This window comes from Falco peregrinus, chromosome 10 (genome assembly GCF_023634155.1).
Source record: "Falco peregrinus isolate bFalPer1 chromosome 10, bFalPer1.pri, whole genome shotgun sequence".
Taxonomy (NCBI): domain Eukaryota; kingdom Metazoa; phylum Chordata; class Aves; order Falconiformes; family Falconidae; genus Falco; species Falco peregrinus.
In genome coordinates, this window is record NC_073730.1 from 23,769,676 (window position 1) to 23,795,332 (window position 25,657).

The 25,657-nt window shown below is 45.0% G+C and overlaps 1 protein-coding gene across 4 annotated transcripts in view; it reads right to left on the bottom strand.

Annotated features, from left to right (window-relative positions):
• The window catches only part of ERI3 (ERI1 exoribonuclease family member 3), a 135,209-nt gene that overhangs the window by 99,411 nt on the left and 10,141 nt on the right, over positions 1-25,657 (bottom strand). For all 4 annotated transcript variants that reach the window (XM_055815877.1, XM_055815878.1, XM_027788332.2 and 1 more), the window contains exons 3-5: positions 11,087-11,203; positions 4,850-4,909; positions 2,544-2,635 (exon numbers count right to left, since the gene is read on the bottom strand). In XM_055815877.1, coding sequence (XP_055671852.1) covers positions 2,544-2,635; positions 4,850-4,909; positions 11,087-11,203 — 269 coding nt within the window. The remainder of the gene's footprint in view (positions 1-2,543; positions 2,636-4,849; positions 4,910-11,086; positions 11,204-25,657) is intronic.

Sequence of the window (25,657 nt, forward strand, 5' to 3'; positions counted from 1 at the left end):
GGAACTCTGAACCACACAAGACACTAGGTAAGAGGACTGCTGCTTGCTTTGCAGGCAGCTGTGCAAACAGCTGTCACGACTAAGGAAGCTGAGAAAAGAAGCAGCAGAGCTAGCAACGGACCTGCCCCAAGTTGTGGCTCCATAAGCCAGGAAGTGCTACATTTACCCCATTGTCCTGAATGCCTCTGGAACCCAGTGAGGTTTCTACCACACAGTGCCTCCACCAACACACTCCTCCAAATGGGGACAAGCAGCACCACCTCCCCTCCCACTGCCCCAGTGCCTTCTGTGCCCAGTGTGTAGTCTCAACTTGGTAGCAAAGGGCTCCAGCTACACTGCAAGTCTTGTAGGGAAGCATAGGGTGATTCCCTGGAATACCTCCCAGATGTTCCACATCTCTGAGTCTCTGTCTCCCTGTCTGATCGGCCTTGTTTCAGCTCTCTGCCTTTCCTCTTTAAAAAGAGATGCTCAGTTCTGCTTTGCTAAACCTTATTTGGCAATGTGTCTAAACACACGCAAACTTAATTAGTTCAGGAGGGAGACTCAGCATTTGTGGTGACGGATACAAGTAATGGGAAATGAGACAAGTCAGAGCTGGCAGGGAGTCCTCACTCAAGCCTCATTCACTGGCACAGCGCTAATCAGATGTGACGCTACACACTGCAGCACCCAATTGGCGACGGAGCAGCGTGATGTGCTACTCACCAAGCGGCTGCAGCCAGACTCCCACTATCCATGTGGTTGAAAACACGAAATGTATTTTCTGCTTTGCCCTGGAGATGCTTCAGGATTGAATTCTGAAGTTAATGGTTTAAAAAAAAATTTTAAAAGGAAGAGGGAGAAATGAACCACTCGCTGCAACCTCATGGCTAGGAGTGGAGTCTTCTTTTCCAGCTGACTAGTGAGGCACAATCCATGCGAGAGACCACTGCAAATGGTGAATTGAGTCTCTCTGTTCCAGAACTGCATGTCCTGCTGAGCCAGCTCACCCCACAAACCCTACGGCTCACCAGAAATGGGCTCATCTTTACCTCTATTTGCCCACTCTAGAGCTCTGAAGCAAAAAAAAAAACCCCAAACTATCCAGAAGGTTGCCCACTCCATACAGACACCAAGTTAGGATGTCGTTATCTGGGAATCTTGTTAATCCACTGTGAAAGCGATGGGAAGATGGGCTTTGAGCAAAGATAGCTCTGTTCCTCACAACCATCACCAGAAGCGGTAAACTGGACTCTAAGAACAGCAATACAGGAGTAAAGGACTGAGAAAAGAGAACAGATACGAAACAGAAGTTCAGCACATCCCTGCAGCTGTCTTTGTGCGGGTCTGTAATACAAATTTAAACATGATATGTGAAGAAAAGTAAGTCTCACTCTTAATTTGAAGTAGTAACACAGGAATTGGCAATATATACCAGCTCTGGACAGAGCCCCAGCAGAGACCCAGATTTTGACTCAAAAGCTCGCACACCACACCCCTGTCTGCAGCATGGCAAATTTCTCTTCACTAGTGCCTGCGCTGCTGCTTCAGACCTTGTATCTCATGTCTCATTAATCACACCAAGAAGAGGCAAGGAGCTGCCGCTCTACAAAGACTACTCTGCAGGGAAGAACTGGTGCTGACTGCTCCCAGGCTGTATGCAGTTTATTTAGGCTTCCAACTTGGGGAAACCGATGTCACAGTGAAAACCAAGCAACACTACTAACGAGTTGTGGATGTCAGCGTAGCATTGGATGTGTCAAGCCTATGCTTTACCAGTGTGGTAACAACAAGAGTCTTTATCCAGCACTCTGAGGAAATGAAAAGCTCAAGTGAGATTCTACAAATCCAAGTGAATTCAGCACAATATGACACAGATCTGCGAACACCTTACAGATTACAGTAACCTAATTCTTAGACATTTAACTCCATTTTTAAAAATAACATATTCATGCTGGCGGTCTAGCTATTTTCATAACAAAACACACATACACTGACACTTGCAGATCCCAGTGCAGGACCCCATCTGGTATTCTCCAGATAGTCACCCAGCTGATGAAGGTAACGTTAATGATAAGAACACTGATGAAGCATGCCAGACTTGACTTGTACTCTCTTTCCAAAGACTACGTTGTGATTCACATCCAGTTAGTATGCCAAGATGACAGAGAGAAAGTCTTGCATGAGGAAGTCAGGTAAGGACCATTGCTTGATTTGGATGTACAGAAACAGAGTCCTATGTATGCACTCAGAAATATTTCTGGCTTTGGAGAGTATATTGTATAAAAAAGAAAACATCACAAAGCTCCAGTTCAAACCTTTCTTGAGGTCCTGAAAGGATTAATTTGCTATAGGGAATACCCTAGGCAGTGATCTTGCACTATACCCAGCACCCACCTTTCTTCTTAAAACAACCCTCCATTCCCAACTATGCATGGCAAACAATTTCCCTAAGAAACAAAGGCCAGGGACAGTCGGAGGCTTGTAAGGACAAAGACATATGCACTACAGGCAAGCACGGAGCAATAAAGCCCAGAAAAATTTCCCTCCCCTTCCATACTCACATCACTTTCAAATCCCAGTCTCCACAGGTCACAAAAATCGACTTGACGCTGGGATCTAAGAGGCCTTCCTTTGCCATCCACTCATCAACTCTCTGAAAGAAAGGCAAGAAAAGGGGATGAGTTTTGCAGAGACAGGCCGAGCCACAACAGTTAAACTCAGATAAGCTGCTTGCAATCAAGAGAGAAGAAAATTGTGATCTTATCCACCCTCTCCCTCTCTCTCTTCTTGCCATCTCAACAACAGCACATTTGGACCTTTGAAGATTTCCGATAGGAGACATCAGGCAACCAGAGCAGAGATGATCTTATCAGACACGGCAGCAGCTCTGCTCATGGAAGGATGGAAGCTGTGCAGCGTTAACGGGACTATACAACGGTGCTGTTACCTGGCATTCCTCCTCCGCTTTTCCTCTGCCTGTACCAAATGTGCTTGCAGTGAGTATAACTCATGCCCCCTCCAGTGAGAAGAAAACACAGGCATCCTGGGATGGCATCCCTCACATGCTCCAATTCGTACAGCTCCAAGGGGATATGGGAGAGAGGGACAAATGGAAGGGCTGGGCACACACAGGCACTGTGCAGCACTAACAAGCAAAGCCATGTGTCCCCATCTTCTCCAGACCCGGTCTCTCTTTTCTCCTTACAGTTCTGAGGAGGTGCTTGTTCAGGGTACAGCGTGGATTTAAAGTGAATCCTGATCAACTTCCCATAGGACAGATGTTCTGGATCCACTTCAGAAATGGGCCACGTTAATCTGGAGGATACACCTCCACCTCAGAGATTAATCAAAAGAAACTAACCTAGACTAAAACTGCATAGACACTTACTCCAGCTAGAACAAGCAAATGCCATGCCTAAAATCTTCCAGAGACAGGTGACAGGCAATCATCTGCTATTATGCAGCCTCACTAGCAGCATTTCCAGTGCTTCAGCAAGTGAAATCCCTCCTCCTTTCCCTCGCTCGACAACTTCCACTCTTGAATAAACTAGCACGTCCCAGAAGCTCCTGACCCGAACCTCATTTTAACCTGGAAACATGCTGCTGTATGAACACCTTCTCAGTCCAATGAATAAAATAAAATCTACAGAAACATTTCCACACTCTAAGAAGCTGGGCAGAAACAGAACGAACCATTTTCTGTGATACTCCAGCAGTGATGTACGTTCACTCACCCAAGCAGAGAGGGCTCTCCCTCCTGGGGAGGCAGGCACAAGCATTCATCTGTACGCTTATGGCCACGCACCACTGCTACGCGCTCTCTGCAGAGCACAAGGGAGAACGGGGGATTTGCATGGATGCAAGATGTCACCTTCGCAGAGCAGTCTTTGGCCTCATGACACTGCCACAGCCTCTCCAGCAGAGGATGGCACTTCTTTCTGTGACTGACTGTACAACAGCCCTCTGGAGTAAAGCTCCCCCCAAAGCAGCGTCCAGCCTCCCAGCCACACTTCTGCCTTCTTTGGGCTGCCGGAATCTTCCACCCAGCCCCACACAAGGATGCCTGGAGCGAGGGACAGCAGCTGTAACCTTTCTAAACTTCCTGATGTGAGCGCCCGTGAAATGCTGTCTCCACGGAGGATTTTAAAGCCTTTAATTTGATTTCCTCAGATAAGCAATTGTTGCAATTATTGTGATTAGGAACAATTAGGTAACACAGCAGTGGAAATCCTGACAGAGACAATGCATCGAACTCCAACCTGCAGCCCAAGTGAGCTCTGCTTGAGGAGGTTTCCTTCACTATCTGACTACCAACAAAAGCTATTGATGGAGAAATACTTCCAAGCTAATTAAGCCCTAAATGCTGTAGGAATTCAACATTAAGCAGATGGCATTATTAGGGCCATATCTGCATTTGCACATCCTCCAGATTAGATTTTAGAGGCATTTTCTTTCTATACTACATGTATTATTGAGCATTTAAATAGGTAGAAAAAATTAATTTAATAAAGTGCTGAGGAAGGGGAAAGAAAATGAAGGCAGAAGCTCCTGGAGCAATGGTCTCAAGCAATATCTTGGTGCTTTAAAACTGGCACAAGCAAGAATCGCCTCTTCTCCTATCTACTGGCAGGAGTTTGGATATCTTGTCAGCACCCTTGACATGAACAGCTGGAGATGACAGATCAATGGTTCAATACTCTCAGCAGCGTGTCACCAACGTGACAGCAAATGTTATTCTAATGAAGCTGTAATCATAGTCAAATTACGCGGTTCGATTCTCAGCAAGGGGAGGGTGCAGGGAAAGAGATGAAGAGGGGCCGACAGGATCAGAGGTCAGAGTTCGAGAACTAAAGGTTACTCTGCTTACCTCAAGCACTTGCTGGAGGCTTGGCTGCCCATCCACCATGCCTTGAATAATCCCAGTCAGCTGAAACGAGAGACAAACAGAAAGCAGGCATCAGAGCAGCACTCAAGAGATCATTAGAGAGGTCTCCTCTCCTGTCCATCTTGCTGCAAGCAAAACATGCTCCTCTGACCCACACGAACATTGCTGAGGAGTCAGCCACAGCAGAGCAACCCTGGCAGCTCCCCAGCTATGCGCAAGGGCACAGCTTCGTCCCAAACAAAAAAATTTAGGGGGGCTCCTACCCACACCACAGAACAGCAAACTCTCAGCAGGGCAGGATCCACTTGGGGAGCAGCGGTGCCCTCTGCTTCACGTACCGGCACGATTCCCAAAACGCTGCCCTTTTTCAACATGCATTTCACTAGTTTTGGTGTTTTCTTGACTTACACAGGCAGCAGTAACTACCAGGGTCTCTGGTCATTCCCCTGCTATCATGGTGAGATCAAAATTGCACAGTTAGATGAACAGAATAGACCACTATTGGTAAGTGAGACCCAGAGCGGACCCAGCCATTCTCCCCTGCACTATGCAGCCAGCACATGTGCTTTCCCATAGTCTACCACAGCATCCTTCTGCATTTCAAAACTGCATTTAAAATTGAATGAAATCTGAAGAAAACCACTTTCTTCCAGAACCCTGGTCTACTCTCATTTTTCAGAAGGTTCTTTAGAATAAGTCCTGCCAACCTAGTAGTCCTACTGACTGCACCCGGACTGCCTGGCTGTTTAAAGCTAGACACACGCATAAAAAGATGCGGTCTCAAGGGCCTCTGCCTGTGTCTGCCCAGGACAGCTTGAGGCACATGGAAAATAGATATTTTTTCTGTCTGCCTTCCAACTGACAAAACTGTCTTTTAACATATTGAATATTGGAGGTCAGTAGCTTGCCATCAATGCACCCAAGTAATTAAAAAAATCATTATTAAAACAAGTGCACACTACAGAATTTCACTTCATATGGCACTTTCCTGAAGCTACACATCTCACACGTTTTCATAAAATAAAGGTCAAACACAGCCTAGGAGCATGCCCTGCTGCCTGCACATGCATCCGAGCCTCCAGCAGCCACAGTGTCCAGTCAAAAGGTGCTGACAGCCCTACCACCACGCAGGAGTTAACTCTTCCACGCAGATCAGCTCAGCCTACTTGTAAAACATGAGCCCTCTCACAAACCACAGGCTCTGCTTTATTAAATGTGTGGCAACTGAAAAGAGCTCAATGGTTTCTACCTCTCCGTTTCTTTGGCTGCTTGGCTTACAGCACTGAACTTGGAGGAAGGGGCGGGGGGGAGGAAAAAAAAAAAAAAGAGATTAAACTCCAATTAAACTGTAATTACATTTAATGAATACCAAATACCTGACTCACTGAATAAGCTATAAGTGGAAAGATTATTTTCTCATAGTGACTTCCATGGAATGGTAATATATACCTTTTAGGGAAAGTATTTTAATTTTAAGAATGCAGAGCTCCTCTAGGTAGGTTTCTCAAGTTCATCAAGCCATCATGAGGTGGAATTTTAAGGAAGTGGAGGGACACAGACACTCTTTTATATTCCAGAAACTGTTTTTATATTAATCTGTATTTTAATTGGGTAACAGCTGCTACCTACAGACTTCCCATACTAGAAAGGCAACTAGATTTGAGAGATTAACACACAGCTCCTAAAAGCAATTTTTAATGCTCACTGGCTTGTTTTTTGCTTTTCTTTCCATGCATTCACCTGGCAGAGGTGAAGAGCTCAGACAGCAGCTCAAACCAAACCTCTGAAAGCTGAATTTTTGGAGAAAGATCATAGAATAGTTTGGGTTAGAAGGGATCCTTAAAGGTCATCCAGTCATCCAATCCAACCCCCTGCAATGAGCAGGGACATCTTCAACTAGATCAGGTTGCTCAGAGCCCTGTCCAACCTGACCTTGAATGTTTCCAGCGATGGGGCATTTACCAGCTCTCTGGGCAATCTGCTCCAGTGTTTCACTGCCCTCATTGTAAATAATTTCTTCCTTACATTTAGTCTGAATCCACTCTCTTTTAGTTTAAAATCATTATCCCTTGTCCTGTTGCAACAGGTCCTACTAAAAAGTCTGTCCCCATCTTCCTTATAAGCCCCCTTTAAGCACTGAAAGGCCACTGAAAGGTCTCCCTGGAGCTTTCTCTTCTCCAGGCTGAACAACCCCAACTCTCAGCTTTTCCTCATAGGAGAGGTGCTCCAGCCCTATGATTGTTTTTGTGGCCCTCTCTAGACCCGCTGCAACAGGTCCATGTCTTTTCTGTACGAAGAACAACCTGCAACTTTTCGGTACCATGGCCTGCACTGATGTAAATGGCTTCTACCACTCTGGGCACGTTCAGGACTGCGTCTGTTCAATGCCGCACCCCTGATGGCCATGGGGGGACAGGGTGAAATGGCCTCATCCAGACATTTCCCACCAGGAGGAGGGAGGGATGGGAAGGCAGATGCAGAGGTCCCGCCAAAGAGTCACTGCTTGATCTTGCCCAAGACTTCTCCACTCCTTCCCTGCCAGGCCCAGCAAAGTACCAACTTACCCGTACAAGAATACACTGTCAAGCACACATATACACAAGATTCATGCTGCAGAAATCGCACACACGAACACAAAGGGATATACCTGCTCCATGAGTAAATTTCAATACAGGTCAGAGAGCGCTCAAAAGGGATGAGGTTTGTACTCTCTCACCCTTTCTGATCCTTTCTATTATCAGTTACATCCATCTGTAACATCCAGCCTAGCGCATTGGATCTCTGCAGCATTATCTGGTCTTGCAGCTTTGATAAAGTACAAAAACATAAAACTGCACAATTGTAAAGTTTCACTGGTGATCCCAAGAAGCACATGGTACTTGGGAACATAAACAAGTTATAAGGCATTTATCTTTTTGTAGTTTTATTGTCTGTTCCTTCAGGAAAAAAAAATCAATAAAAATTAATCATAAAAAGAGAGCAAAGTACCATGAAAAAGCCTGTACAAGCACCTTGTGTGTGGAGGCAACCTTTCACTTAAGCTCCTGGCACCAACTTTCTTGAGCATCAGACAAACCACTTGCTTCTTCCAAAAGGGCACGATGAGCTTTATATACCTAATAATAGCTTTTAGCCACTAGCAGTTTCCAACTACTCTGTCTAAACACTGAGCACCCCCTAATCATAATCAAGTCTCATGACCTGTTGTTCTACAGAAACAGGTCAAGAGGAGGACCAGATGAGGGCTACAGAGCAAGCCAGCACTGGAAGATGTGCTCTTGGCCATTGGTGTGGGGAGGCAGAAGAACCTCCTGTTGCCAGGAGAAAGCACAGACACACCAAAAGCTAAGCAAAGGGATGTCCTGAGGGTGACCATGAGCTCTGCACCCTTGCAGACACCCTTCCTGTGCTGTGCTGTCTTCTTCAAGAAGGAAGAGGGATGTGAGAGGTACTCTAGACCCAAGGAGTAATGTTGAACAACTCCTGTAATCCCACACACAGTCTACACCAAGCAGTCCTATTGCTTCCTGGCAAAGGCAGCGACCAGGGGGGAAGAGAAGAAAGCAGCAGCAGAGCAGACAGGCTCCCGTGTAATGTCAACACCACTGCTTTTCCTACAGAGTTTATCTGGGAAACCATCGTATTTCTACTCCAAGACAGTTTGCTGATTACCTAAGCACTTGTCTCTGGTGTACAATCTGATAATCAGGCCTGGTCTTTCTTTGTAGACAAAGAGGCCAATAAATCTCACCCTTTGTAAGTAGAGGTGCCTAGACAAAGCCCTTTAGTGGCATTTAGCAAAATGGGTATTTTTCAGAAAACATAAAACAGCTGAAAGTCGATGGCAAGCAGAAGCTGCACAGGCAGCAGCTCCACAGGAGCTGGACACACGGCACGTCCTGGCTCTGTCCCCAGGGTCTCAGGGGAACCTACACTAGCAGCATGGGGCTGACCCCTGTGCCTGCCTAGCAGGAGCCACCAACCCCACAGGTCATACTACATGACTGCTACAGACTCCACAAAAAGGCACATGCAAAAACAAAAGGGTATTTTTGCAACTTAGTAAGGTCCTCAGTACAACCAGCTCACCTGTGGCTCTTAGGGCAGGGTTTCAAAGTCTGCCCCAAATATGAGGCCCAGGGACAAGCCCAGTGACACCTCCAGCACGATCCCACTCCCTGGACCTCATGGCAGCCCCTGCAACACACAGGGAGATGACCAAGCCAGGAAGGACAGGGGCCATGCCGGTGGCTTCCAGGCTAGGATTAAAACCAGCTCCCTAACTCACACTTGCTAATAACAAAGAAGTTGCCAAACCTGCTGAGTCAGACCATTTTTGCTACCAATACACACAGGTAAGGGTTCTGCAATCATTTTGCCTGCTGGCCTCCTTACTGCTCATTTTTATCCAGCCCTGGACACAAGACACCAGAACAAGGTCAGCAGCAGAGTCTGCAGCACAACACTGCAGCTGGGACACACATGCCCATCCTGGGGACTCCTACAAATGCACAGCTGGCATACACTGCTCCAGGCTCCTGTGAGCGAGAGAAGAGAGAAACCGGCACAACAATGTGGGAGCACTACATGGGCTGAATGTCTCAGTCACAAGCTTGGCATCCAGTGAATGTCTCAATGCAGCAGGCTGGAGGCTCCATTCAGCTCAGACAGCCACACCAAGCAAGTCATGCAACCTTTAGCAGCTGGGGGAAGGATGCAACAGAGCAATTTCCATAAAATTGAATTTTGGTGGGAGTTAATGAGTGAGATGACTTCTATCTAGAATTTAGAGGACATGCAAAACAAACATTTTGGGCTATACTCTAGAAGATGATGTTACTTTTAGCAAAGATCAGATGCAAGCTGTGAGATTTATCACATTTGTACAAGCATATGTCCAGCAAGCCTCATGGGGATAAGGACAGCCAAAGTAGTTGTCCAGCCTTCTAGCATTAAGGTTGCAAACTCGTTTCCATTATAATCCTCTGTTTTCACACATTTATAGCTTTCTGAAATCCTCTCTCCTGGGAACAATGTTTTTCGTGCTTAGTATTTTTTTTTTAAGTTTAAATAAAATACCTTCAGATGGTTTTTAGTTACAAGAGAATAAAAAAAAAAAGTATTTGTTTTTACAATGTGGAAATATGGAATGGGCTGGTTGGTCCTGGAGAGGACTCCACCTAACACAGAGTCATTTTTCATCAAGTTAGTACACATGGGACAAGCACTACAAGGGCTTAAACCTGCAGCCATGGAGGTCAGAGAAAACACACCATTAGTGTCAATGATCCCAAGTCAGATGGGGACTGAATGAAGAACTTGGATACCCTGATTCCCACAGTCAGTGCTTTAGTTGCTGAGCTGGCCAACATCAAACCAGTGACAGGAAAAAAAGCCCAAAGCAAACGGAACTTAAACTTTGTTTTGATGGTTACAGCAGGGAAGATGAATAGGCTTGCAGAAACAGTCAACTTTTTGTGCTGAACGAAATGAAAAAAACAAAAAGCCCACCTCACCCCCCAAACCCAGCCCCAGCCCCCTATTCCTTTGAACCCTCATGGATCACATTTACTACCTTCATCCTCTCATCTGTATCTGGGGAAAGGTGGCCGCAGCTCCAGAGCAGCTGTCCTTGGCAGTGAGAGTAACCAGGTAACAAGAGGCCACTTCTCCAGCAATCATTTCAAGTGCCCCACAAGCACAACATCAAAAGAAAGTCTCAACAATACAGACATGTGTTATCCTACCACGCTAGCGGGACTCATCAAATCCCAACAGCCAGGCCCACTGGAGAGCCACTTAGAACCTCTGAACTATACAGTCATACAACACTTTCTTCCCCTGGACCATGCTCTCTTTGACCTTCCCCACCAAACAGCAGCACAGCAAAATCATGAAGAGCTCTCAGAGAAGCTACAGGATTTTGAGCCTCAGCTAACATGAGTGCTTTTATTTTGTGGTCACCCCATTAGATGTTCATGAATTGTAAATACAACTATCTTAGTTAGCAGATCATAGCTAGAGTTATTTATGAATCAAAACTGAGGTCTTTACATGCTACTGCAATGACAAAAAATGATTCTCCTTGTCTTTCATTCGAGGCTGGCATGATACACCACCTTGTAGATGCACCATGAAGAGGCAACCCCAACCCCTGGTGCAACGGAAACCTGCTTCCCAGGGAGACTCTTGGAGCACCAGGGAACCTTTGCACTTTACCTCTGTACAGAAGGGCGTAAGCTGGGGATGCACCACAGGCTGAACATACATGTGAAAGGTGGATTCGATCTCCATCGTCCTGCCATTCAGCTTCAGTATAGGGAACTCGATGATTTCCTGAATAGGGCAAAAAGAAAAGCAGCTGTTCATTTAAAACAAACAAAAAATGAAGGTGGAAATGATCCTGGCTAGCAAGCTGGCTGTAAAAAGAGGGGCCTGACAGTCCCAAATGAAAACAAGCCCAACGCAAAGCTCTGCAATACAAGTGGGAAAGTGGTGCTGAAGCACAGAGCGCATCCAACGCCGTGAGCGCAGAGGACAGTACTGATGCTCATCGCAGATGGCTTGATCAGCAAGGAGGTCTCTGTGCTCATCACTGCAACTGCATACATCGTTGCCTAAGCTGAACCTAACGAAGACAGCCTAGCACCACTTGCATGCCTTACCCAGGGAACATGGAGATGTACTTGCAATGAGCTCGCATCTGTTTAGCAAGGACATCACAGGGGCTCTGCCCTCCCGAAGACCAGTCCCATCCTCTCCACCTTGTCATCCTTTTGGGGGACACCACCAGGCAGACAAAAGAAGCTACTGCATGAAGCACCTCCTCCCCAGGAGAGGCTGAGGGGCACTGCTCTCCTCCCACAGAGTGAGCCGAGGAGCTGGAAGCAACCTCCAAATCCACCCCTACAGGATACAGCTCAGCAGCAAGCCCCACTTCATTTTCCTCTTGTGTAGCCAATTTATGCTGATAGGGATATAAAAACATTCCTTCATCAGAAGAATGTTCAATTATTTGAATAATCAGCAATCAAAAATTTACATGGATCTGTTAATAAAAAGTTTAAACAAATCCAGTTGCGATGGATTTCTCAATTATTAAAAAATATACATGAAATTAAAAAAGCCGACCACTGAATAAAAGCGATAAAATCCTTTGTGTTCACCCCCCTCCTTCTCCACTCCCTTTCCTCCTTCCAGTTTAATGTAAGAGAAGTGACAATTTGTTTGGTGTCTTTAAAGAATAATTTGTCTATGTTATTTAATAGAGATCCATGGCACCAAGGTTCTGGAGTGCAAATGAGCCTGCTGAGTGATATCCATGCAACAAGCCTCTCAAATCACTTCTGGAGAGAAACAGAGAGAGGGAGAGAGAATAAAAAAAATATTGCTTTTTAATATTCAAAAACAGTTTGCAAAATTTAATCAAAGCAGAGCAAAAGCTAACATTTTTACCACTTTGACATTTTTATTAGCGCTTTCATAAATTTTTAAAACATGAATGGAATTAGTTTAACAACAAAAAAAACTGCCTGAAAACATCTGGAAGAGACAAATAAGAAATAATAAAAAATAAAATAAAAAAAATCCAACTCCTGTGAGTAAAATTAGCATGTGGAAAACGCAGCCGCTGCAGAGGAACTAACACAGTTTTTGGACCCTGACTGCAACCCTCATGACCCACAGGCGGAAATTATCGTGAGGTCATACATATGAGTTGATGACATCACCACCCCGGCAGGCAGAGGGAGGGCAAGGAGGTGGGTGGGTAAAAGGAAAAAAACAAATAATTTAAATAGCCAGGAGAAACACCCAATTTCCATGGTGGACAGAGCCCATGGCTGCAGCAGAGCAGCTCCCCAGAGCAGCAAGCAGACAGCCCAGACCAGGGCACGTGGGGAGCACATGCTGCTAAGATGGAAAGTCAGAAAAAAAAATTAAAATAAAATAAAATGTTAACAGTCCTGAGGTGCCCAGGTGTAGGCACTGAGCAGGCAAGCTGCTGAGGATGCAGGGCTTAACCATTTCCCCATGGTCGGCTGTGCCACACTCTGTGCATGCCGTGCAGACTAAGGCAGAGCAGAGGGGTGGGCGCATCCTTGCCCATGGCCGTACCACCCCATCAGGAGTCACCAAGTTTCCCCAGCAAAGAGAAGAAACCTGACTGATGGGCTGGAAGGGGAGGATGACAAGAGGCAAAACACCTGAGCATCACCCATATTGCCTGTTGTGCTGCAGCCAAACTCACCAGCTTCAGCTACCCAGAAGGCCTTGTGGAAACACAAGAAACTCAATCCGAGTAAGAAACGCTGGACACAGCTGAGCCACCCTACCAAAGAGCTACCACGGACAGACTCTGAAAGCAGCACATTTTTGTTCAGAAGACAGACTGCAAAGTTTGAAGCCAATGGACAGGACGTCGTAACAGAGCCAGGCTTAATCTCAGGATAACACCACCACATCCTCCAGACTCGCTGGGGTGGTTCATTGCCCCTTAGGTCTGCGTCCCACCCAGGGGGTGACCATGGAAGTGAGCAAGCCCACGGCAGGGCAAGAGGAGCGTTCCCCCTCCCGGAGAGGCCAAGCACCGGCTGGATTTCACAGCAGCACCGCATTGCAATGCCAAGATCAGTCCTGAGGGACCAGAAACATCCTCAGGGGCCTTCAAGTGGCTGGATGCAAAGCAAGACTGAAAGACAGCCCTGCCGCTGATCTGATACACAAAGGCGTCACTCGCCTTGCAGAACCAACGGCAAAAAGCACTTCCAGGAGGGTTGGATTAAGACAGACGGAGGAAATAAAAAGCCGTACTAAAAAAACGTGGAAAATTTAACAATATCCAGAATTACTGCAGGCCTGTGGGAAGCATGCGGCCAGGAGCCGGGGTGAAACCCCAGGAGCAACTTGAGCGTCTTGGGAGAAAGTGCAGCAACTCTTTTGGGCTAATTTGGTCAGTTTTTGAGGCAAGTGGTAAAGAACCTTTCCCAGAAGGCTGTTTATCTGCACGCTTCCTATAGTGGAGATTTTTCCAGTCTCTGGCAGTGTTTGCTCTACTGGTATCTACGGCAACAGATACCAGCCCCATGAAATCAGCCCCACTCCCCACTAACGACGTTAGCCAGTCCTGCAATGAAATTTAACCTGTGACACTGCTGTACTTTTCATTTAAACTTTCATTTGGAGAGAAGCAGTGTTTGGAGACCCTGCAGTTTGTCCTGCTAATAAAGACAAGTGTTGGGACCTTTAAAGGTGCCATTCATCTTTTGCCTTTATTAAATTCAATTTTCTTAAGCCCATGATACATCATGAAATTAAGAGTTGACATTCCTGCAGAAACAAAAATATCTATCAAACACAAACAGAAAGGGGAGGGGGGAGGCCTCTATTACCAAGAATTTATGGCTTAAAGTTGATCTGTTTCCACTTTTTTCTCTCTCCGTTTTTTTTTTACAAGCATATGGTTTGTTTTAGATATCCAAAATGTTATTACAGATCTAGAATTTCACTAGTAATTATTATGAAATGGTGAGCACTTAGACACACACACACAACCCCCCAACAGACCGTGATGCAGGAAAGCAGCCGGGTGCTCTCTCACGTTTCACAGCAGCCCGGTGAGCTCAACATGCCCAGCTCCATCCCCACCATCAAGGGCCTCCGCTGCTTCTTCCCAGGTAGGAAAGGTGGAAGAGAGCGACACAAGGGAATTAAAAGGAGAGGTTCACCGACACTTCCTTCCTTTTATCAGTGTCTGATCATCCATAGGCGTTACCTTGACATCCTCACCCGTTTCCACTTCCAGCTTCGGCAGTGATTTGTGCCAGGAACATCTGGGGCTTCTAAGTCTTATTTTTCTTCCCCTCCCCCCACAGCTTTTCCTTATAGCACAATCAGAAGTTATGGATGTACCAAAATAATGCTGAGGGTGTCCAGGGGCTGCAAATAGCCGCAAGCTACCAGAAGAACAAATGTACCCATTTGAATTTTGCGAGCACTGCAATTAGGTATTTTATTTAGCACTGCAAAGTAACTTGAAAGGAAATCCAGGATTCAAACCACCACCAATAAATAAGCAGCTTTTTATTTTCCTTTCATTGTCATGAAAAGTTGAACATGTTTTCTGTTGAGAAATTCTGCACGCAGCTCCCAATTACAGGCATTTGCATTTATATTGTTGGAAAACAGAGCTTCTAAAATCAATATTAACACGCTTAAAGAAAAAGACATCGGCACCCTGTCCCTCCCCTCAGCTGCGCCCCCAAACACAGCAACAATAGGAACCTACAGAGCCCGAGGCTTATGCATACCCATTACCTGGTCCACTCTTCTTACAACAATCTTGCATTTATGATTTTATAGTACTTTAAGCAGATTATGTTACAGCTTGCTCTGAATCTCTACCTTAAAAAAAGTCACACCTCCCCACCAAAAAAAAAAAAAAAAAAAAAAGAAGCCCCAGGTGGAAGCCTCCCATGCAACCTGGCTGTCCCAGGCTGGTGGGCTGAGCAGCAGCAGGAGACTGCAGGGTACCTGCAGAATGGCTAGGGACTTCTTTTTAAGAAGGATTTGAAAAATTCATAAGGGCATGTGAAAGCAGTGCTATAAACCCATTCTTTCCTTACCCAACTGTCTAGATGAAACTCCCCTCCCTTTAACACTGGAGCAGGGATACACAAATTCAACTGTCTTGATCTTCTTGCTAATAAAAGAAATGAACAAGTACACACGTATACTCGCTAAATAATTTCCTGTAATGGATAGACCTCTGGAGTTCGGAGAAGAAAGTACCTGAAGTTACACTAATTCCTGAAGAGTAATCTTTTTGCTTATCCTTTTGGATCTGGGGAGCATTAACATAATTAGATGAAAAGAATAAAGTGCCCAGCAAGAACTTCCCAGCTCTCAAAACCTTTTAGTCCAGAAGCCCATGTATGAAGTGGCCAGGGCACACTTCAGGACACTGAGTTATATATTTGAGGAGGACCACGTGGCCTATTCCGTTCAAAAACTACCAGAGAAGAATTTATCCCTTATTCCCACCCCCATGTGAAGAAGTTTAATAAACACAAGAATAAAAGATGCCCATAAAGATCAGAGCTGACTGTTCAAAACGCAATAAAAACAAGCAGAGGCTGTTGAGAGAAAGGCATTTTTTTCTGATAAGGAAAAGCATAAAACTTCCTACCAAAACACCCCTTTACACCTTCAAAAATGGTAAGGGCAGAAGAAGCATGGGAGTCTCCATGGAGGGACACAGCCTCAGCACCAGCTTACTTTTTTCAGGGATGCTTTTTTCCCCTCCTCTTTAAAGAGAAAAAAAAAGTCATTTTATGCACAAGGAGCTTATTTCTTAAACAAACACTCGTGTTTTTGATTTACACCACGGGCTGCTCCTAAATAATTTATGGCGGGTTAAATTTATTGCACAGCCCTGGCCGGCTGCAAATTCGAATTGCCAAATAATTAGATTTTAGGGCAATGCTTATAAATTATCCGCCGATTTGTCCGGACTTGTTTGTCAGTTGCTTTGTGCTTCGGGTCATCTTTGGCATTTCGCTGTTTGTGTTTTAATTGCTGATTTACACTTTGACAGATGAGAGTTGATGCCTCCAAGATCGGGGAGGGGGCAGGGGGTTGAAGAGCATGAGGAATCAGAGCTTTTAAAGCCTTGTGATTTTCCTTTTTTTTCCAAGGCAATTAAAATCGAAAGGGGACATAGTAAGGACAGCACTAGCCTAACAGATCTGCCTCCCCAGTTTCCATTCTCTGCCTTAATTACTATTTTAACTAAAGCCATTTCCAAGTGAACAGCCTTGCACTGGCCCTCAGGGGCAGTAACCAACATGACCTCATAGGTCTTTTCCCCACTTCTAAATTTTTATCAAACTAACCAAAACAAGTACCAGGAAGGCAACACCTCTGTAGTGGGGAACAGCAGGACTTCTGCTGAATCAGGGCTACGCTGACTTTCTGAAGGATGCCTACTTGCACACATGACAGAGTCTCTCAGCGTCTCTGTCCTGGGTAAGTTACTCTGTGCACTCATTAACCTGTCAAAAGGTCTTCGGGAAGCCGCTGACCCCCAAATTTCTTTTCCATCACTATCTAGCTTAACATACACATATGCATATACCCAACAATTTAACACATTTAAACAACTGTTACATCCTAGGAAAGCACGAATACACATAAAAATCAAAACACCAGAGAACTGGCAGGAATATGGAAAGATCATGCAACACTGAAATACAACAATGTGAAGACAAATTCTGCTGCCCAGTCATTGAATTTCCAAGGTTTCTCCCTCTCCCTGCTCTTCAGTGAATCTCACTGCCTACCCCCAACACCCAGCCCAATGCCAAAGGCTGGACTTCCTCCAGGATAAATGCAGAGTTGCATTTTGGGTTCTGCATTGGCATCGAACCCGGCTCCTGTTTGCAGGTGCTTCCTTACAGCTGTGAGGGTGAGGGACCATTTCTCTCTCTTTAACAGAAGCTGAAATACCCATCTAATCACATGCCTCCAGGAGCTTGAGCGTTAAGAGACATCTATAGTCCATGCACCTGCTTAAGGGCAGCATCACCCCTCCTAAATAATTTCTGACTTCGTCTAGGCTGTTTTTACCAACTCCAATAACAGAGACTCACATATTCCCCAGGCACTCCATCCTCCTGTTTCAAGGCCAACAGCATCCTGGCTTGTATCTGAACCAGTGTGGCCAGCAGGACTAGGGCAGGGATTGTCCCCCTGTACTCGGCACTGGTGAGGCTGCACCTCGAATACTGTGTTCAGTTTTGGGGGGCCCCTCACTGCAAGAAGGACACCGAGGTGCTGGAGCGTATCCAGAGAAGGGCAACAAAGCTGGTGAAGGGTCTAGAGCACAAGTCTTCTGAGGAGCAGCTCAGGGAACTGGGGTTGTTTAGTTTGGAGAGGAGGAGACTCAGGGGAGACCTTATCGCTCTCTACAGCTCCCTGAAAGGAGGCTGTAGGCAGGTGGGGGTCAGTCTCTTCTCTCAGATAACAAGTGACAGGACAAGAGGAAACAGCCTCAAGTTATACCGGGGAGGTTTAGATTAGATATTAGGAAAAAATTTTTCACTGAAAAGGTGGTCAAGCATTGCAATAGGCTGCCCAAGGGAGGTGGTGGAATCACCATCCCTGGAGGTGTTTTAAAAAATGCACAGATGTGGCGCATAGGGACATGGCTTAGTGATGGACTGGGCAGTCCTGGGTTAACGGTTGGACTTTATGATCTCCAAGGTGTTTTCCAACCTAAATGATTCTACGATTAGTCTTATCATTAGAAAGTTCTTTCTAATGTCTAATCAGAATTTTCCCTGCTACTGTTTAAATGCATGACTGCTCTTCCTACACACAGCAAACACAGGTCATAACACTGGCTTTCTCATTTTTGCAACAGAAGACCTCATCATACATACCCCTCTTGTCACTGCACCGAACACAACCCCGATGCCATCCAACCTGCGCTCACCGCTGTGTTTTGCGGACCTCTGGTCATACTCGCTGCTTCTCTTTTGCACCCTCTTGAAATACGGCATCCAAAATGAAGCGCTTCCTCAGCCGAGGTCCCTTCTTACAATGACAGGAAAAGGAGGATCCACGTCTCACAAATGACATTTTCCCCCTAAACTTATCACTGTGGTCTTTAGAACTTCTTTCATATCTGCCATTGTACCTGCCATCTCAACAGCTGGCTCACAACCCTTGTCCTGCCATCCCAAACAAAACTTTTGGTAGTCATTTGCTCAAAGCAATCAGCATCACCTCACTTTGCCAAAACCCACAAAGCTATTTTATTCTTTCCAGCAGCACCCAGACATAGAGAATAAGGCAGAACTTCCCTCCTCTTTCCACACCTGGGATGAGAAATACAGAGCAACAGACATCAACACTTCAACTTGTTTCTTCAAGTACTACTGACATACATTTAACTACCCAGAAAATCTCCACCAACACAGCCAATAACAATTTAAGCTTAACAGTTCGGGGGAAGTTTAGTACTCAAACCAGGTTGAAAACAGCACACACACATATCCAAATATTACCTTTCCATTGCAAGATGACAACTTTATGTATGTACTATATATATACACACTATACCCTTTTTCATGTTCGCTCCTTTCTACCACAGGCAACCAGCATGTGCAGTCCAGGTTGCAGAATTATCAGATCATTTCAAGACTCAAACTCTTCAACCTGATACTGAGCAGCACAAATAATCCATGTTCCCAGCAACATTAAAACATCTGGGATGGCTAGAAAGGGCACAGCAGTGCATGTAAATGAACACCCACGGTCTTACAGACATCACAGCTACCTGCTGGTGACAGCACATTTCTGCCTGGCAGAGAGAAACTAAATAACATAATGAAAAACTATTTTGCCAGCCAACAAGTGCACAGACCAACAAAGACAACACAAGAACGGCTGCACAGCCAGCTTGGCACTAAAGGGAAGAAAACCACAGGAGTTAGGCATGTCCTGTGACCTTCTAACCCAAAGAGCTGAGCTGCACTTTATCAGGAAGGTTCTGTACAAAACTAAAAGACCACCTTAATGCAGTGAAGACCATTCCCCAGGAACCACAGCAGCCTGAAACACAGTCTGCCTGTGCAGCACTAGACAGATGGCACACAATTGAAGAACACTGCCCAGTTTGAAAACATCACACTAGGAGGGATGCAAAATACCCACCCTGCCTCAGAGGCTGTGGAAGAGCAGCAGGCATACACGGACCATCAGTGACCGTACACATGGCAGGGCAAGCACACAAGCGTACAAACCTGTGGCACCCATTCCCTTCACTTCAAAAATGCACGTGGCGTGAATATTTCCAGCAGCACACGTTACCCTCATCAGCAGTTTTTACAGAGAGGCAAACAAACCTTTAAACACAATACAGCGGACTTGCACATTCCTCAGCTAGCCTGGATCTTTCCTTTCAGGGTGACTGCTGCTCAACTACTTTCTGCTGTAACAACAAGTCTACTTAACTTTGCAACTTGTCACCTAAAGGATGTGTAATGTTTGCACAGCTAAGGATACAGTGTTCAAACAGCACAGGTGGGGAATTGCACGCCGGGATGCATAACTGATGTGGGGTCTCTGCACGCTGCGAGGGAAAGGGCAACATGACTGATTGCTTTAAAGTAGTCATCTCATCGGCCTGTCAATAACCAGACGAAAGCTAAGCAGGTTGGGTCAGGTTAGGACTGCAGCAATTGGCCACCTGAGTGCCTTGGTATTTTAGGCTTGTTGCTATAATAATGCAGGGTTTATATCTTTAAATAAGAAATTGCTTTGAGTTTTTTTTCATTCATCAGATGTCTTGCCTGGTGGTCTCGTGGTTGTACTTGCCAGGAGATTTGGGTTCAGTAACTGTTCATGCTCTCTAGCTCATCAGGTTTTAAATAAATACAGCTAATTCTGTTGCCTGAAGCCATAACCCACCCTGTCAGATTCACATGGGTCACAGCAAGGTTGTCCCCACTTACTGGGAGAATGAGGGAGGTTCCAAGGCAAAATGACTGCCGCAGAGAATGCAGCTTTTGAGGGTTACACCGCACCTGGTGTCTCAGACCCTGTAGAAGCCTCTCTGAAACACTAGTCTTCTCTCTACATCCTTTAAAATACAGACATTATTCTCCATATTGGTCAAAATAAGATTTCACAACAGTCCAAGAGAATTGCAATGAAGCACATGACATACAGAAAATACGATTAAAAAAGAATGACATCTAACTTCAGATGCACCTCATAGGATGTTAGGCTATGGATATTCATGCACCCTTCATGAAATTTTTAACTTAGAGGAACTGGCAACAAAGACTCAAAAAGTTTTTTCGAAAGATTGTTCAAAAAATGAACGTGAACAGAAAAACCCATCTGAAACAGCTTTCATATGAACTATTTCCTGGCACTCTAGAAACATAAAGCATTCTGACATAAGAACAATGGGATAACAACAGCCACAATTAGCAAAAGAGATGATAAATATATATATAAAGTTTTTCTTACTTTTATTAAAAAAGACCTTAAGTCACTGTTAAGCGCATTTTTAATGGCATTCCTCTAGAAACAACATTGAAAGGATCTGAATTGAGAACTAGGTATTTAAAACTACACACAAGCCTAAACTGCATGAAGACAGGTAATTGCAGATTAATATTCCACTGTAATACTTATGCACACGAGTGCCACGTTAAAGTTGCCATGGGAAACAAGCCTGAATTTCTTCACTTTTCAGCAATTCACAATCATCCTTAATAAAGGTTTTGGCAGGTGATTTCTAATGCACTGAGCTTAACAGCCACACACAAACCATGCAAGAAGAAAGCTGCTACATGGGGATGTCCAGATAGAATAGGCAGACACAGGCACATCTCCATTATCTGCCTCTGGGTAGGACTGTGACAATCTGTTAGCGTGTGAGCCACCTTCTACATTCCCGTCCTGGCCCTCAGCTAGGATTGCCTCGATGCAGGCTCCACAGAGCACTGCTTAAAAAGCATGCAGTAGATACCATGCAGCCTGCTTCCCAGCAGACCAACAGTCACTCCAGAATCTCCTTCTGCAGCACGTTTGTGATCTCAGGGATATATTCCTCCTAGAAAGTCCTCTGAGCCTTGGCTACAGCTCCCAAGGTGGCTTGCCTATCCCCTATCTACTCACCCTGAACAGGGAGCTTGGAATGGACTGCAATGCACATCTGTTGCTACAGCCTAAATTTGGTGGAAATCAACATCCATTCCCATTACAAAGCCAGTCTATAAATCACAGCATCTCAGGAGCAGAGACACATCGTGGCCATGGGAACAAGACCACAGGTAGCGTGGTATGGGGGGTGGAGAGGCAGAGATCATTGCAGTCACTCCAGCTGCACCTGTCCGCGACTGCGAGCCAGAACTGCAAGACGGATAGACAGGGGAAAATGCTTTTAATGCTCTTTTATACTAGCACTCAAGGAAACACAGCCTGAACCCAATTTAACCGTGTCCTACATTTGTACTTAATAATATCTCACAGAAAGACTGGCTCCCATTTGTTAATATGCTTTTGCCAATCAGGAACCGTACCATCATCATCCGCATTTGTTTGTACACTTAAAAATAAATTAGTAACTGAACATATGCTTATTCATAGTCTCATTGTTTATGGTTTTGTATTGCAATGGTGAGTGATGTTCTGTACTTATTAGCGTGTCCAGTTTCATTTGACAACAACTGCAATGAAAAAATTCCCCCAAAATAACAATCAAAATGCATGCTAAAGAAACTTGAAATATCTAGAATCCATTGAAGAAAAATATCAAGACAGTTTTGTATTTAAAATGCACTGCTTAAGAGAACAAGGGAAGTATTGTCTGTAAACAATTTATTCTTCTGCCTCTGGTCACAACCTCCTTCAGCAATCAAAAGATTTGAACATTTCATACCTTCCTCTTACAGAGAGTTTGGAAGAGGCAAATTTCTAATTCCCAACTGATTATGAAATTTGAATGAAAGTGAGACACTGAAGTCACGTACCTGAAAAAACTGACATGAAAAAAAGCAACTTCATCATTACCAAAAGCTAATTTAGCCACTTAGCAACACCTAGGTCCAGCTCCTTCTGCCAGGTCAGGGGTCTGATACTCTTTGACACCTCCTCCAGGCAGCAGACATACAAAGCTTGAATTTTATTTCATTTTCATTTAAGTGGCTTTAATAGATTACAGTAGAGATTAACATCCTAAACAGAAGCCCAATTTCAAATTCAGTTTTGAACAGATCTGATTTCTACCTTCAGGCTTTTTACGTTTTTTAAAAAATCATTCCTTTTCATCCACTCTGCTGAAGTTGAAGGCACGACGCTTGGATAGCTGACCGAAAGAGGCCCACCCACTCACTGCATTAATAAAATAAGGTTACAGGCAGCCACGGATCTGAGTCTGGGGAGCTCCTTAACACAGACACTGAAAGCACTGACCACCATAAACACTGGTGTATACAAGGACAAAAGAGCGAGACTCCCACTTATTAATGCATCTACTCTTGTGTAACTACTAAAGCACCATATGTACCTGGCTCTACAGGCTGACAGCGTATAAAAGCAGCAGGTACTTATAAACTCTTAGTAGACAGTAAAGGGAAAAAAAAAGAGCTGAAAAATTAAGCACGCTACCACCATCATGGTCTGAGGTCCACTGATCTCCGCAGAACGACAGCTCCCACCTGACCGCACTAGGCTTTGGATCAAGCTCCAAATACACAAGGTAAGCTTTACAGAGATGCGAGGGGCCAGCCATAAACATCCCTTACTGCCAACCCCTACTGACCTTTGGCTGGCTAAAGCACTACACGACACAGACTGTACCTCTATTCTTTCAGGTTTTCCCATCTATCCATCCAGGGCAGTGCAGTTAAATCCCCCCACACACCTACTTTTCTCTCTGGGATGGTCTCATCATTCATAAATATGTCCAAAAAACACATAAAGCTAAGCTGTTTCTTTGTGCATATAAACATGCATTTTGATTTAGAGGCATATCTGTTGGAAGCCATCAGAAGTCAGAACTGCAAGGACTCTACCATTCCTCTGTGAGCATAGGACGGGGACATGAAGGACCTTCCATGCCTGACCCAGAAGTGGTAAAGGACAGCAGCCACAAGGCACTCGGCCAGCAGTCCCAGCCACAGGAGCCACAACGCAGACAGCTTCCCAGAGGAATACCGCTGTCCTTGACCCTCCTTGATCCCCATTACAGAGGCCATACCATGAGACCTCCGAGAATTGGGCAGCGTGAAAAGGAATGGAAATGAAGTAGTCTTCAGGGCTCCCGAAGGAGCATGAAGGACTTCCCCAGGGATAAAGCCAGCAAGGCTGCTGGTTGCAGAAGAGCACAAACAAACAGTGGGAGGAGGAGGAGATGTGGCAGTCACACACCTTAGTGCAGATTAAAAGATGGCTATTTCAGTAGTTTCTGGTAAGAAGTCAGAATATTTTGAGGAGCAGTTAGTGAGAAATGTGAAGTGTTCTGGATGATGGCAAGTGCACTGTAGAAAACTTAGTTTGAGCTGGCTAAATTTACAGCTGTGCCTACCCACTTAAAGTGGATCAGTTTTGCTCTGTGTACGCAGCCTCTTCATCAAATCTCAATGCATCTGAATTTCACTGTACCTAGACTTCTGTTTTTCAGGTATTAAAACAAAAGCAGAAAAAAGGTCAGAATCACAGTGAAGATCAACACTTCACCATTCCTAGCTCCCCGGTCTGTCCTCAGACCAAACCTCCAAAACCTGTCTGTCACTGCTCTGGTAAAAGATCCTGTCACTAAAACTGTGCACAAAACATGACTGAAATACATGGCACAGTTTGCTCACCGTGACATACAACGCAGCAGTGAAGAGGACAAAAGCCACACTGGTCAGCAAAAAGGTAGGATGCAGGTAGGGGCATCAACTAAAATTTCATCTGATAAAGTTGCCTGATCCTGGCAGGCACCTTCAGCCTTTCCAGCTATACTGATTTCCATGTAGCGAGAGCCGTTTTGTCAAACTAATTTGTTGGTGAGGGTGTGAGGGACTGACAGCCCTTTCCACACACGATATGATGCAGACAGGTACTGAACACAGCAGACTGGAAAAATAACACTGAAGAACATCTCCACCTTAAAGGTGCTATCTCACCAACAAAATATATAGCAGATCTGCATTGGCCCAGACCATTACTTTCCCTGGCAAGGACTTGGGGACAAAGCTCCTTAAAACAGTAGTAATCATATTCCACTCATGCTCCTTTTTACTGCCAGCTGTAAACTAGCTCCACATGCATCATGGTTTTGCATCAAAATGTGCACAGACCAAACCCATATCCAAAGGGACAAGGTAGATCCAATTTACAGCTTTGACAGGTCTGTGCACCCAAGGCGGAGCATGCAGGAAATAGCCTGACATCTCACTTGGAGAGCGGTTAAGACCCTGCTAGCAGAACTGGATGCAGAGCTACAACAGCTTCCCACAAAGACCCAGCAAAAGAGCAGGGAATTTGCTGTCCATTTCACAAGAAACACGAGAGGCACGCAGCATTCACCAAGGCACCACTGAGAGGAGTCAAGTTTTATCCCAGCTCATGGCATCCCTTTGACAGGGCAAGCTCAAGGGAAACCACAGCTGCACTAGGAAATGAACACACTGTATCGAGTCACTTTGATAATGAGATACCACACAGAAAACCGTTTAGTCTGTAGTATATTTGAAACAAAGCAAACAGAAGTTATTCTGACCCAACGCATGTATTACCAGCAATACCCTTAAGAGGCCAATTGCTTGGCAGAGGAGGGTGTGAAGTCCAAGTTCAATTTAGAGACTTAAAAATTGTGTTTGTTACCAACCCAATATTACTTCGGATTATTTTCTTGTTTGCACACTTTTCTAATTTAAATGGAAAAGCTAGGCCCATCCTACTGACAACTGAAAATATATTTACTGATATGCTCTACGCTGCTAAAGAACTGTCTGCAGAAAAACCTCTGTACTTCATCTGGATCTCTGTATGCCTCAAGTGGTAGGGTAGGGCACTGGAGAATCTCTCTGAAGCTGAACTCTTCCTGTCTCATTACACTCCAGTTAACACCCAGGCAAGAGACCTTCAGCAAGATCAGATAGCCCCAAACTATTATTCTCTACTTAGAAACCCCATTATGTTGCACACATTTACATCATTCAAACTATTCCTAAAGCTGTTGGCTACCAACAGCTTTTTTCCTTGCAGAATCAATTAAGGCTGCCA